General features: G+C 40.3%; 1 protein-coding gene across 1 annotated transcript in view; it reads left to right on the forward strand.

Moving 5' to 3' along the window:
- CPQ (carboxypeptidase Q) overlaps positions 1 to 15,200 on the forward strand; it is a 451,472-nt gene that overhangs the window by 338,651 nt on the left and 97,621 nt on the right. The window contains exon 6 of the mRNA XM_021688259.1: positions 4,755 to 4,846. Within this exon, the coding sequence (XP_021543934.1) occupies positions 4,755 to 4,846 (92 nt within the window). The remainder of the gene's footprint in view (positions 1 to 4,754; positions 4,847 to 15,200) is intronic.

Raw genomic sequence — 15,200 nt, forward strand, 5'->3', positions numbered from 1 at the left:
TAGAAATCTCTATGTATAGGCACTCTTCTGCACTATTGATAAATGAGAGCTGGGCAACAAATGTATTTATGAACTAGTGCATTTATATGGAAAACGAGTATACAGTATTTGCTGCAAGAGAAAGTTGTATTTTCTCTGCAAAGTTAGGTCACAGAAGGGAGAACAGTACTCACACATAATTCTGGAGGGATTGAAACTGAACAGTAAATGAGCATTTGGGTCAATACACATTGTTAACAAATAGCATTCGCTAGCATTCATGATTTGGGAAAGCTATCTCCAAGGCTGGATTAATGTGAGTTTATTTTGCTTTGCCCCCTCGGTGCAAGTGTGGGACAATCAACTGACCTTTTCAGTTTATCAGTTTAATGAAAGTCACCTCTCAGCCTTCTCATCTTTAAGTTTGATAATAATGAAAAATAAAGCCCAACCAGATTGTTTTGACCTTTTCTCCTAGGCACTGTTTTCCCATTAGCATTATTACTTTCCTCAGTAAAATGGAAGTGAAATGCATGTGTATCATATTTCATAAACAAGACAAAATTCTGACACATTATTAGCAGTTTATGTTTTTTAAAGAGGAAAACCATATGCTGTAAAATGTGTGCTGCACTATCTGGAGTTCTTAATAGAAATTCCAGGAGGTCGAGAGATCTCTGCAAATTTAATATACATCCATAGGGGAACTAATTGCCTGTCTTCTGACAAAACCCCAATGAGACCTGACTCCTGGACAGCTGAGCCCAGAGTCCTGCCACTTACCTCCATTTCTGAGACTTTCTTTCTCGTGCTTGCTGGGGACCAGTGCTGGGTAGCTCAAGCCAGAGCCAGGGTTGTGAGTCAGGATCACTACTGAGCTCTTCGTTTACCCCAGTTCTCCTACAAAATGAAATCCCTGTGTTTGGCCTCTTATCACTGTGTTGTGTTGCTCTTGGTGATTTTGCTTTATTATTGTTGTTGCTATTTAATATACTTAGAATTCTTTCTTAGCTTTTAAATCTAGTTTGGATTTGAGATCCACAATAAATTGTATCCTTTAAAGATGAAAAATATAGATATTCTTACATCAGCTTGGTTCAGCTTTCAGACTTATCCAGCTCTTTGACTTTATTCAGAAACTAACAATTCTGATTGGCCTTCAACTTTTTAAAAAGTGAGGAACCTGTTCCAGTTTACTTGGATTTGGATATGCTCTATGTTGGGATGAGGAAGCATTCCTTACTGAAAGAGGTGGTATGCGTTTTTCTACAAAGTTAGATGAAATTTGTACTTTTCCCTTGGCCGAGTATACATTCTGAATAAACAAAGATATTCTCCGGTTCCTAAGGATAAGGAATGAGGACTATGCCTCTCTCCTGGCTTTCCCACAAGATCTCCCTGGTGATTACTGGCACAGACTGAGAAGTTGTGTGGGATGATATAGAAAGAAGCTAACTAACAATTCTTGAAAACCTACTATGTGCCTACGGTGCTTAATATATATTTGCCTCGTCTCATTTAATTTTCTTGACAATCCCATAAGGTGGGGCGCCTGGTGGCTCAGTGGGTTAAGCGTCTGCCTTCTGTTCAGGTCATGATCCCGGGGTCCTGGGATCAAGCCCCGCGTCCTGCTCCCTGCTCAACGGGCAGTCTGCTTCTCCCTCTCCTTCTGCGCCCCCCCCACTCGCCCTCTCTCTCTCAAATAAATAGTAAAATAAAGTCTTCAAAAAAAATCCACAATCCCATGAGCCAATGACCATTTTCTTTATTGTAGAGATGAAGAAATTGAGGTCCCGAGAGACTAGGTAACTAGCCTGACATCACAGAACCAAAAGTAGCAGAGCAGAGAAGCAAACAACACTTCCTCAAATTCATGGCCGGCATCTTTCTGTGCCCCACACTGCCCATCTACAGACTCGGGTGGCTTGGGGCCCCCGAACTCCTCACTAGGACGAGGGTCTAGTCTTTGAATAAAGTCCCATGCATTTGTCTTAGGTTTAGAGACAACCAGAATATCAGAGTAGAGACTTCGGAGATCAGGCAAGCATTTGCTTAACCACTGCTTTCCTAACCTCTTCTTTCTGGCCCTTCACCTTGAACGTGGGGGAGGCACTCGTGTTCCGTGCCGACAGGGACTGAGCTTCTTTCTCAAGGCCTTGAAAGAGGCTCCATTTGTCTTTTTAGAGACAGCTGTGCACCAACAGCTATGCTGTTGTTGTTCGGAGGCCTTAGCATTCCTCATTTCAAACTGATTACTTCTTTATTATCTTAATATAACATCATTGACCATCTGGCTGATCTGAAATATGAAGGAGACTCATCCTGGACAGTAATGATTTGCAGGTGGAGCACCAAATCTATAGGGATATTCAGGGCGTTTGCTTTTAAAAAATGAATATTTTGGGGGGGGGACGCCTCGGTGGCTCAGTCGTTAAGGATCTGCCTTCGCCTCAGGTCATGATCCCAGGATCCTGGGATCAAGCCCCGCATCGGGCTCCCTGCTCAGCAGGAAGCCTGCTTCTCCCTCTCCCACTCCCCCTGCTTGTGTTCCCTCTCTCGCTGTGTCTCTCTCTGTCAAAAAATAAATAAAATCTTTAAAAAAAAAAAAGATTATTTTTTTCTAACCTGTGCGAACTATGCCTTTATCCTTATTGAGAGAATTCCATCATTTTAATAATTTGGTACTGTTTTGCTGGTAAGTTCAGAGATAATGTAAAACGGAAGTGTATTTTTTTCCTTTTTATGGATTAAAAAAGTTCAGAATTTTCATTTGCACTTTATCCTTTCTTATTGTTTCTATGTTGCAAGCAAAATGTCATTTGATTTAAATCTGCATTCAGCACATTTCTCTGAGAGAGGGAGCACATATTGTGATTTTTGGATATACTGAGTAGACTTCTTCCCACAACAAGTTTGTGCTTTGAATGTGAGCAGCTAGTTTGACTCTGGAGCAAGCAGTGGGCACTTCAGGATTCTTTGTCAGCAGGCACCAAAATGCTTATGAAAGAACTTTCTGTCTGAGTGTTTAGATACCCCTTCTCTCTAGGGGTACAACTGTGTGCTCTGGGCCTAGATATCCATTATATAGTTTCATAGTTTATTTATTAAATGTCTGTCACATGCCAAGCACAGAATTGTCTTCTGTACATTATCACATCTCATTAATCCTCACAACGATCCCATGAAATAGTTATGGAATACATATATAATATTCTCTCTTCTTTTCAGATAAGGAGGCTGAATTTCAGATAGATCAGTTTCCCAGTGGTTACACAGCTAGTGCCTAATGATTGCAGGGCTTGCCAGCTGTCTGCCTTTATTTATTTATTTATTTGAGAGAGAGAGCAAGAGCACAAGCGGGGGGATGAGGCAGAGGGAGAGGGAGAAGAAGGCTCCCCGCTGAGCAGGAAGCTCAATGTGGGGCTCGATCCCAGGACTCTGGGATCATGACCTGAGCCAAAGGCAGACGCTTAACATCTGAGCCACCCAGGTGCCCCTGTCTGCCTTTTTCATCTGTAACAGCTTGCCTAGGAGTGAACTAGCTGGAGTTTTAGGAGATGAAGCTGGGAAAGTGATGGAGGGCTTTGAACTTTATTCTAAGTGACATACCAAGCTTTGGGTTCATTTATTCATTCAGTACCTATTTAATGGACACCTAATGTGGCCAAACAGGCTGGGCACTAGGGGCATCATAGGGAACCAAGAAAGATAAACCCCTGCCTTCTGGGAGCTTACATTCTGGCTATGGGAGGTTTTGAACAGAGAACTGACACGACCCAGTTTCACTCTTACAAAGTTCCTCTGGCTGCAGGGGTGAGAGACTGCTGCAGAGGGAGCAGTTAGGGGGTGACAGCAAACCGGGCAAAAGACAGTGGGGTTTGTACCACGGTGCTAGCACAGGTGAGAAGCTGGGTTCTAGATGGACTTAGGAGAAAGCATCAAGGGCATTTTCTGAGCAATTTGATACCAAAATTTCTCACCCAGGCTTTAATGAGAACTCAGGTCAGCCTACATCCTAAACCTGGGCTCAGACATAGTCACTCAAAAGTGGTTCTAGATGTGCCAGATCTGCCAACAACTTTAATAACTTCCAAGATACAAATTTGTATTTCCCAAGTCAACAAAATCGTCACCAAGCTGTTTGTGAAGTAATAAGGTAAGTAAAATGTCATCTGCATTGCATTTGTTTTCATTGACCTTAAGTGAATAACCTTGTATTTCCAAATAGTAGAAGAAATGACCATGGGTAGCCATAAACATCGCCTCTGCTTGGCAGCCATGACGTCACCGAGGATAGCATGGGCAGCTAGCTATCCTTGTGGACTGAGACTAAGTAGCAATCCCCTACACACCTTATCTGGAAGTAGAGCCAAATGATTGGGTTTCAGTTATCATTGGAAGATTCCCTGATCTGACTAGAGTCCTGCCAACTGCATCTTCTATATGCAATCTAACATTCCACTGACCTTGGCCATCCACTGGGTTCTGCTGGGCAGGTTGTCAGTTCAGGATATGATTAGAGGCTCTCACTTCCTGGCCTGTAGGCAGCATTTGCAAAACCCCTTTCTCCATTAACCTGCCCTGGAGATCAGCCCTGAGGGCGCTTCTTTGCTGTGTCAGCCACACTCTGAATCAGGCAGCAGCCTCATCAGCAAGAGGTGAATATGCGTGCCTCTGATGTCCTCCTGCCTCCAGAATGCAGATGAGGGGCCTCGCCATTTCCTAAAAAATTTAAAATCAACTGAAGGATCACTTATTTTATTATTTTTTCCTAGGGCTGCGACCAAAGAGGACTCTGCGTTTGGTGCTCTGGACTGCAGAGGAACAAGGTGGAATCGGTGGCTTCCAGTATTACCAGTTACACAAGGTAAGAAAGTAGCCATGGGTCTCTGGGCATTTGCATGTGTAATTAAGGTGAATAACCCCAAAGCATCCTTGCTTCCTTCTTTTGTCCTGAAGACTTTCAACAATACTTTTTGGTAGGCTGACCCCAGCCAACACCCCTTGCAGAAGCCTTCTTCATCGGGTCCCATAGCAGACAATGCACTGGTGAACTAGGGGGTGGAGCTGAGGGCGTCTCTATTTCTACATCAGTGTGTGACCTGAGAAAAATCCCAGCTGCCATGCCATTTGCTTAAAGTCTCTCTGGTTCTGCTACACTCTTACATGCCAGAGAAATAGTAATAGGTAAGCATTCCCTCTGGCCCCGGAGCCCTCTCCCATACTTTAATGCCCTAAGTCGTCCTGGAAGCACTATGGTAATTGAGAACCAAGTCCTGGGGCCTTGCGTCAGCAGGAGCCCTGATAATGGCGGTAGGAATGGCAGCAGCTCAGACCTGGCCATGTGGAGGACGGCTTGGGTTGAGACTGACTTTAGTAAGACAAAAGTGAAGCTTGAGGCAAGAAGGTGATAGCAGATCATGATTAGAAATACAAGACCACGTTTAAGACTGGGGACAGGGAGACTAATGTCGACAACCACCTTTGAGAGAGGGCAAAGTGTACAAGCTCAGAGATACTCTGGAGCAAATCAAATGTTAGTTCAAAGAGAAATTCCCAAATCAAGGCGTATGCTGCTGAACAGTGATGGTTGGGCGGAGGAGCAGGGTCTGGCCTGCTGCTGCGGGATTGTTTGTCCTGCATTTCAGATTAGAAGGAACAGATCTGCAGGCTTCCATTATCAAAATCAGAGAGGTTTGTTTTTTTTTTCAATTGTGTTTGTATCCTTTTGGATCATTTACAGAGTCGGTCTCTATTACCCTATTTCAGTTAGTTAGAGCTTAAGAGTAATGAGCTCAGGGGCATGAATTTGACCACCGAGCATAGTTATGTACTGTACAAAGGAAAACCATACTTTATGCTCAACTCTTCTACCTCTTCAGTTCTTTTGGCCTCAAGTGATCCTGGGGAATAAGACTATTCCAGGTAAGTGTCCTGTGGTTGGTGGGTCAGTAGCATCAGCTCCTATATGTTGTGGTGGACTAGAACATCAGAGGAGATCTATTCTAGATTCAGCAACCTTCATTTAATATTTCTGACCACCTACTATGCTTCATATTAGGCTCTAGGTTTAGTGTCATTTAACGATTCACCCTAACCTTACCAAGACTCCAATCTAAAGGACACCAACCACTGAACTTCAATTATACTATCATGTGTGAAGTGTTCTGATAAAGTATTGATGGCAGAGACAGGAAGCTCGCCTAACCTGGCCTGGGAGAACAGTCAGGATAGGATACATGGAAGAAATGACGCCGAAGCAGAGACTTGAGGACTGAATAGAAGTAAGCTAAAGAAAAGGAGTTGTCGGGGAATTGGGTAGCGGGAAATGTACCTGCAAAGGCTGGAGGTAAAGTGAGCACAGCACCCTGAGGAGACTGAAGGGGTTCAGAGTGGCTGGTGCACTGAACACAAGCTGCAGAGCGTAGGAGGTCAACAAGAGCCTGAACAAGAAGAATATATACATCATGTTTAGAAGTTCGCACTTGATCTTGAGGCAGCAAGAGTAACTGAATTATTTTTAAGGAGGAACTTTTAGATTCTATACATCTTGGACTCTATAAAAAACAGAATACCTGAGAACTGTTTTGAAGCACACTTATTCTCGATAATATACTCTACTCCAAGGGAAAAAGAAACTGGTTTTAAACTGCAGTGGATCTGGCTTGAACTTTCCTCAACCCCTGCAATTCCTTAGATCTGAAAAAAGGTTTATTCCTCTGTGAGGTTTTGAGTTTCACTGTGGCCTACCAAAATACATGAAATACGTGAAATCAGAAATGACTTGATTCTAAGCTTTTAGGAGGTTGGCAGAGACATATATATATACATTTTTTTTCCAGAGGATGTGCAATCACATTAACAGAACTGGTTTATCTTGACAATATCCATGTTGCCTCTATATAAGAATCTATACATTGGTAGCTGGTCTGCTTTGCATTTTCAGGAATGGAAAGAGATTCCAGAAAAGGAAGTATAGGCTTTTTACTTTTAGATAGTTCTTTATCTCACCTTTAAAAAAACATTCTGCATGTTTTATACGAGACAGCCAATTTCAAAAGACTTATTCTGTATTCTCATGTTTAACATACTGAATGAGGCATTGTCAAGAGCATCATCATTTCTGGGGTGGCTGAGTTTACCTTTAAGTAAATATAATAAGCAAGGACCAAGCCAGGGAGGACAAATAAGATTGTCTTTAAACTTCTCTATAGCACTTTTTAATGCCAAAAAATAACAAACAATGTCCAGTTCACTCCAGCCACAACAAATTGATCCTCTAATCTAACTAAGGTTGTGATAGCTGCTGAAATGAATAAGCCCTACAGTTCCAGTGGTTCAGCATAATAGAGAGTTATTTCTTGCTCATTTACCATCCAGTCTCCAGGAGGGCTTGCTCCACATAGTCATTCAGGGGTCCAGGCTGATAGACTCTTCAGCAACATGGCTCCCAATGGTGCCTTAAGCATCAATATCCAGCTGGCAGCCAGAGGGAGAGTGGAAAGGTTTTATGAGACAGTTCTGGAAATGGATGTGGAAAGGCAAAGAGAGAGTTTATGTTTGCTTAACTGAAGTCTGAAAGGATCTTTATCATCCACTAACCATGGTTACCTCTAAAAGAAAACTAGGACTAGGTGGATATAGTAAGTTATATAACTGTATCGTTTTAATTCTTGTGAAGTAAAAATAATGAAAGAAAACAATTAAATAGAAGAACAGGGGCATCAGGAAACATTTGCTTGACAGAAGTTTCTATTCATTTTAAAGGCAATGCCATATCTTATAAACCACAAATGGCAGACAAGGGAATATATCCTTCTCCTCCCGCAAGTATACCTGCCAAAACACTTGAAGTACAAGCATAGAATGGTACCACATCTGAACTTTCCAAGCCTTGTGTTTTGCCTTCTCCCTTCAAATTAGAAACTAAATACACCACTGGCTATCAGGAGAACTGGTTCTGACCTTTGTTCTGCCACTAAGTAAATATGAGGTCCTCTGGCCTCTCAGACACAGAGTTTCCTCAACTCAACTTATTAAAGTTTATCTTCCCCTCCCAACCCTCGTGATGGAGAGAGAATCTCATATAATAATTATGCTTTGCTCTATTGAGAACAAAGTTGTAATATTATTTACAATTAAAATGTACAATTAAGCATGCCATTCTAAGATCTAGTATTATTATCTGTGAGGGAAAAAAGGCAATATTATCTTCAGCAGTACAACTATAGATCAGTAAACTAGTATTAAAAATTTACTCTACAACAGACACTCCAGCCTGAAAGAAGTACAGTCGTCATCTCTGTCACACTTGCCCTTCCTTCTCTATTGTTTCTATTAATGACAGCCTCATCCTCCCTCCCACCAGCTATCACAATGTCACTGGGACTTTTCCTTCCTTCCTCTTCCTTGTGACCCACATCTAATAAATGGTAAAGCTCCATTGATTCTATATTCTGTCACTTTTGGTGAACCCTTCATTTCTATGTCCCCTGTCTTTTCTGTAGTTCAGGCTTTCCATTATACCTACCATATCAAGTCAGTCTTCCAGAAGCCCAGCTCAATTCAAATAAACCCTCTGCCTCCAAACCTTCAGTTGTTCCCCAGTGCTAAAAGAATCTAGCCCAAGCTGCTTAGCTTCTTGGTCCTTGTGGTTCTCCATGCCCTGGTTTCCCACCATCCTCCTCCATCATCCCCTAGTCTGACAAAAATGAGCAGTTCCTTATATATCCCACACTGGCCTTTCTTCATATCATTAATCATACCATTCCTCTGCCTTGAATTCTCCTCTTTCCATCTCCTGCATGTTCTACAGGATGAATTGAAATGCCCTCTTTCCCATAGAACATTCTCTAACTCTCCAACCCCTATTTCTATCCTTGAAATAAATACAACACCTTATCTAGACATTTCTAAGGATGTAAAATAGTTTCTAATCTACAGGAAAGAAGGGAGGAAGGGAGGAAAGAAAGGGTGCAAGAGGGAAAAATGGAAGAAAGGGAAGATAAAATAAAAGAAGTCACAGTCTTTGGCCATAAGGATCTTACATTCTGCTTAAATACTAACTTTAAACTGACACATAAGAAATTTAGTATAACAAACAATATATAATGGGGTGCTAAATTATTTACTAAAAGTATCTTACTTTTACAAAGGACTCTATCACTGACAGGGTGCAGAGTACTGTAAAGGCTTAGCATAGCAGATGCAAAGGAGTTAAGAAGAGGGAGAAATGGCTAGGACATGTTGGTCATGAGGAAGGCTCAGGACCTAATCCTTGAGGAATACGTGGGTTTGAGTGAGTAATCAGGGAGAGAGAAAAGGGAAGGCTACTCTCCTTTTTATTGATGATGACTGAGACCTGAGGTATGCCTTTGGCTCTGGTGTAGATGCTATCAAAGAGGAGCGGAACTTTTATTTGGGGAGAACCTATTTTGGTGATTGTAAAAATAAGGGATTTGAACTTTCAAAATAATATTCCTAGCATTTTTATGGTACAGTTATGGTTATTAGTGATCTATATCAGTAAGGGACCAATAATCTGTGGCCCTCAGGCCAAATCCAGCCTGCCACCTGTTTATGTACAGACCTCAGGCTAAGACTGTTTTTTACATCATTAGCTGACTGTGCAACAGAGACTATGTGCCTGCAAAACCTAAAATATTAAACATCTGACCCTTTACAAAAAAGTCTGATGACCCTTAATCTATATGACAAAAAGCATAAAATATTTTCATGCTGTTATTTCCATATAACAATTTCTTTATGGCTTTTTATGACTTAAGTGATAATTTTATTAATTTTGCTTGGAGCCAATTAAATATTCTCCAGGAAGATACTATCATAATACCATAAATGTACATATACTCTCCTTTGTTATATGCATTCTTATTAGGTATTTCTTTTTTTTTTTTTTTAGGTATTTCTTTAATAGTAAAGTTGGCTATACTTATATAGCATCATTTGGATAAAAACAGGATGCAGAAAATTACTATTCCTTCTTTTTGTTACTCTGAATGTATTCCTTCTTCCTCTCCACATGATCTTTTCAACAGTGGAAGTTCTATAAAGGCTATTTTAATGGACACATGTTGCTAAACTTTTGTGGGAATAAAATTAAAATTAACTATCCTTTTCTTAGTAAATACATCTTCATTTACAATTTACTTTTATTAATATAGTCATAGAAAAATATAAAATAAAGTGATGTAAAATTATAGGAGGAAACTTATTGCCAAGCTAATTTTCAAAATTTTATTCAGATTAATAGTTATCTTTACTTCATAATTATGGTTAATGAAATATTAGCCAAATTATTATAATAATTGCTAGCCTTACTAAATTGTTGTGAAGTATGTCAGGCTATTTGTGGTTTGTGTATACATTTTGAAACTCATATAAGTCTGAAACACTCTTCAAGAAAACAAACTTTGGCTCAAAAAGGTCTATAAGCATTTTGGAGTCAGTAACTAGGTAAAATAATTCAACCAGAAAATGAATTTTTTATTATATTTTGGAGTCATCTAGAATAGAAATAATCCTGAGGGTTCGTCCAGCATGCCTATATTGTTATAGGCATAACAGAAAGTCATATAGCAGAAAGTCCTATAAAGGATGTATACATATTTTTCTCTTTAAAAAAAAATGCTACTTCACATATTTTGATAAGTTGTAAAATGTTCTCTTCCAGATCTAAAGTTCTTTGCACTTTCTTTGTTCACATTGACACAGGGACTTGAGAATTATTTATGTGTATATTGCTTGTGCTTTATGTAATTGATTTTTGGAAGCAACACGTTTTTCATGCTAACAGTGTTTTATTGAGGTATAATAAGCATTCGGTAATAAAATGCACAGATCTTAAGTATATAGCTCAATATATTTGGCAAATGTGTACCCCTGTGTAATCATCACACAGATCAAGATATAGAACATTCCAGTTACCCTAAGAAACTTCCCTTTCAGATCAACCTCTGACTCCACCAAAGGTAACTATTAATGCTGACTTTTATCACCACAGATTGGTTGTGCCTGTTCTTGAATTTCATATAAATGAAATCATACAGCATGTACTCTTGAGTCTGGCTTCTTGCACTAAACAGTATGGTATTGCGATCCATCCATGTTGGTACATTCATAGTAGTTCGTCCCTTTCTATCACAGAGAGTTTTCTATGGTATCAATAGTCCACAGCATCTTTATCCGTTCTCCTGTTGATGGCCATTTGGGTTGTTTCTAGTTTTGGGTATTATAAATAAGGCTCCTGTGAACACTTTTGTGCAAATTTTTTGGTGGACATATGCCTTTCGTTTCTTTTCTAGAAGTAGAATTGCTGTGTCACATGATAGTTGTGTGTCTAACTAGATACAGCCGAAGAGGTGGGAGGCTGTACTATTCTACAGCTCCGCCAGCAATCTATGAGAGTCCTCGTTGTTCCCCATCCCCCCCAATACATTATATTGTTAGACTTTTTTTCTGGCCATGCTTGTGGGAGTAATATTTTTATGTTTTTCAAGGTACAGTTCTGAAGAGTCCCAAGGAAAGTCCTGCCTCCACCTCTAATGGTCAGCATGCTCTCACTCTTGCCTGCTTTCTTGCCTTTAAGATTGTCACCTGCATTCTGTGTTCTGCCTTATGATTTAAAGGAGACCCAAGGCCTTTTTATCCTGCATGAGGTTTGTGGGGCTGTTAATGGTTGGAGTGACTTTATTTCATTTCAGAGAAACCCCTTGGAAGAGCAGGCCATAGAAATGCCATCCTGTTCATAGCTAAAACTGACTCCCAGGAGCACAGATTTCACATGGAGGCAGGGGGCTTTTGGGACTCAGTGGAGGCAAAAGGGGGGGGGCATGAGGCAAGAATGATCCCTAAAAAGTTGAGGGAGGGAAATTTCTCTAATGCCCAGAGCATAGGTTATTCTACAAAAGGGGGGAGAAAGATGGCACAGGATGCCTTTGTGTTATTCTTTATTGATGGAATTATTATTTGTTAAAAATATGAACTTCTTTATTGGTTGAATTCAGCTTGCATTCACTAAGAAGGAAATGTCACCACCTATAGAAGGATATTATTGTGCTCTAGTAATTTTTTTTTAAAGATTTTATTTATTCATTTATTTGAGAGAGTGAGAGAGAGAGAGAGCACATGAGAGGGGGGAAGGTCAAAGGGAGAAGCAGACTCCCTGCCGAGCAGGGAGCCCGATGCGGGACTCGATCCCGGGACTCCAGGATCATGACCTGAGCCGAAGGCAGTCGCTTAACTAACTGAGCCACCCAGGCGCCCTGCTCTAGTAATTTTTAAGAGTTCACTTGTAAGAGTGGAATTTAACTTTGGAATTAGAAAATATTATAGATGATTTTATTTAATTTTCAAATCAGTGAATAAAATGAGTGTTGTCCAGATGCCATTTGCCTAATCTGCTTTTCATGGGAACCATGTTACTTTCTTCTCTACTCTTGGAAGGAGAGCATAATGTCATTTCTCATGTCCCAAAATGTACAAAAGAGGAAAAAACATCCTAGAAGAGTTTCAACTATTTTGCTGACATTTTTTAATCTTTCTCATTTTAAGCAAAAATATCTGTCATAATTATAATGAGTAAGGTAATCTAGCTTTGAAAAAGCCTCATTACACAAAGTAATCAAATAAAATAGATTGATATGTTCTGTTCTGGCATAAAAATATTTTAACCTTTTCCTGATTTATTGCACAAACTACTGGCAATTGAATTACAGGCATTATGAACACTGCTGTGTTCTGGTAATCATTAATTAGGGCAATATTTTAAATAGGCTTTATTAAATGAGGGATGAGATATATGATCATTCTAAATGCATCCGTTTACCCTAACTCTCGCCAACTCTAAAGCAGAAAAAGTTGAAATGAATGTGTGTAACGTTTTGTCGGAATTTCTTGTGTTGTCATGCTGAGGAACAAAATGTCCTCTTATGTAAAAATACAAAAATCCTAGCTTCTTTTAGTAGTGGAGTTCTTGCCAGGCTCCCAACCCTCATTAGGTTCATGTTTCATTCTAAAATAAAGGGATATGGTAGAAATGCTTATGGGACTTCTTCATGTTATCTGTGCAAATGGGTTTACTTAGACATTCTTATTGCACCGGCCCTATTGCCTCTCTGTAAAGGGATAGCTAGGGTGCTGCTGCCAGAGTGGGAACAGTTTTGTGCTCATCTGCAGCTCTGGTTATAAAAATAATAGACCTGATATACCCATTCAGCATAATTGTGTCTGGACCGTGTCTCCAGTGTGGCCTTTCTTCCATCGTTAATGTCCCGTGCAGTATAGACGTGCTAATCAGAGGTTATTGTCTCAATCGTTACTGCTGGGTTTTTATGCATCCTGTGTTTTTCTTTCAGCGCCTAGATATTTGCATTAGTTGGTCAAGCACATCCCAAAATTGGTTTAAATTTCGTTTATCCCAGTGCATTGTTGGTCTGGAGCCCCTTGTAGTTCCAACATTCACACAATTTCTACAGCACACCTGGGAGCTCTTTGGGGTCTTATTAGAATTTATGAATTAGTTTTCTTTTTTTCTTTTTCTTTCTTTTTTTTTTTTTTTAGTAAAGGGAAAGGGCTGTCTTTTGTATTTGTTTGCATTCTCCTAGGTAGAATTCCCTTATGACTGTGGGGCTTCAGAGTCCTCTGTATGTATGGTATTTATGTAGAGACACATGTCAGCCTGGGCAGAAGTATCAAAATATTCCCTTTGATATTAGGGAATTGCATTATGTCACCTTGTGAATGAACGTGAGTAGGCTTTGACTCCCCTCTTTCCTTTATCTCTTTAGAAAGGATCCTTCTTGGCTGGTTTTTGTTATTGTTTTCCATATGGGACAAAAGGAATAGTCTAAAGTAAAAAGACTGGCTGTGACAACTGGAATGGTATCTTTCCATAATCGTTGGATGGCAGGACTTTGCCTACAGTCACGGGGCAGTATTTATCCCGTAATGCCTTATGGTTTCAGATCACAGTGAGGTTTGGTTTGAGCATTGGTTGGAGCTCTGTACGTGTAAGTAACGGTATCCTTATCCTGACTGCTCTGCTACCATCCGAAACCCAAATAACGCAACTACACTTTTAATGTTGGTTCTGGGAACATTGTGCCCAAACACTGAAGTCTATTGTGACTTATCGTGGCTGGCATCTTATCTCACTTATTCTGCATTCCTGAAAGCATGAAGAAGGACTTCAGTTTGCATCCAGCCTCTTTTACCAGCTTACTAGAGGTTGCCAACTAGGCGCAAATAGTTTCTGCCTCAGTGCCTTCCTATTGCCAACCGAGTCGTGATCTGACCCAGAAGGACCCGCAGCATATTTGGTGCATGAGCTTTCTAAGGAAATCAGCTTGGCACACCAGGACACACAAATTTGAACTGAAGTGTCATGCCTTAGGCTCACAAGTGACCTACATGGGTCAGAGCCTTTGGAACTAAATTGTCCCATCACATGTGCTTGGAACTTACTAAGTTACAGAGTCAGCAAACCACTTTTGAGTCACCAGCACTATTTTAACTTGCCCGGGACTGTCTTCTTCCCTTCGTCTTCTAAACCAAGGTTGGCAAGCTTTTCCTTAAAGGCCCAAATAGTAAATATTTTAGGTTTTCAAGCCATATGGCCTCTCTACTTAACTATGATCTTGTAGTGCAAAAGCTGTCATGGACAGTACTAGACAAGTGAGCGTGGCTGTATTTCAATCAAACCTGATACTTAAAAAACACCACCAGTAAGCAGCAGGTCAGATTTGGCATGCTGGTTACATTTCTGACTCCTGTTTTAAACCCTTATGGGGAAGAAGTTTAGGAAACTTCCTTCTGAAACCTTTGCCACCAATCTCACAGTCTTACCTTTTGGTGGAAGGGCTCTATAGCACATAATGGAATTCTCACATTGAGGGTGTCTTGTAGCTAACATTTAGTTGTGTCTTGGTGGGCTTTAATAGGACTGTTTGTAAGCTTAGCCCTCAAGAGGTGACAGTTGCTTCCCCTTAGGTATTTTGCTAACGGAACACACCATCACCAGGTCAGTCTATTGCCTCAGGGATAGCCACCCAAGAAGCCACACAACAGGATAGTAACCTGGTTGGAAGACGGAGTTAGCATACTTTCCCAATATTTCTTTCTTTCTTTCTTTTATGTTTAGAAACTTCTTTCTTTCTTTTTCTTTCTTTCTTTCTTTCTTTCTTTCTTTCTTTCTTTCTTTCTTT

The sequence above is a fragment of the Neomonachus schauinslandi genome, chromosome 4 (assembly GCF_002201575.2).
Source record: "Neomonachus schauinslandi chromosome 4, ASM220157v2, whole genome shotgun sequence".
NCBI classification, from domain to species: Eukaryota; Metazoa; Chordata; class Mammalia; order Carnivora; family Phocidae; genus Neomonachus; species Neomonachus schauinslandi.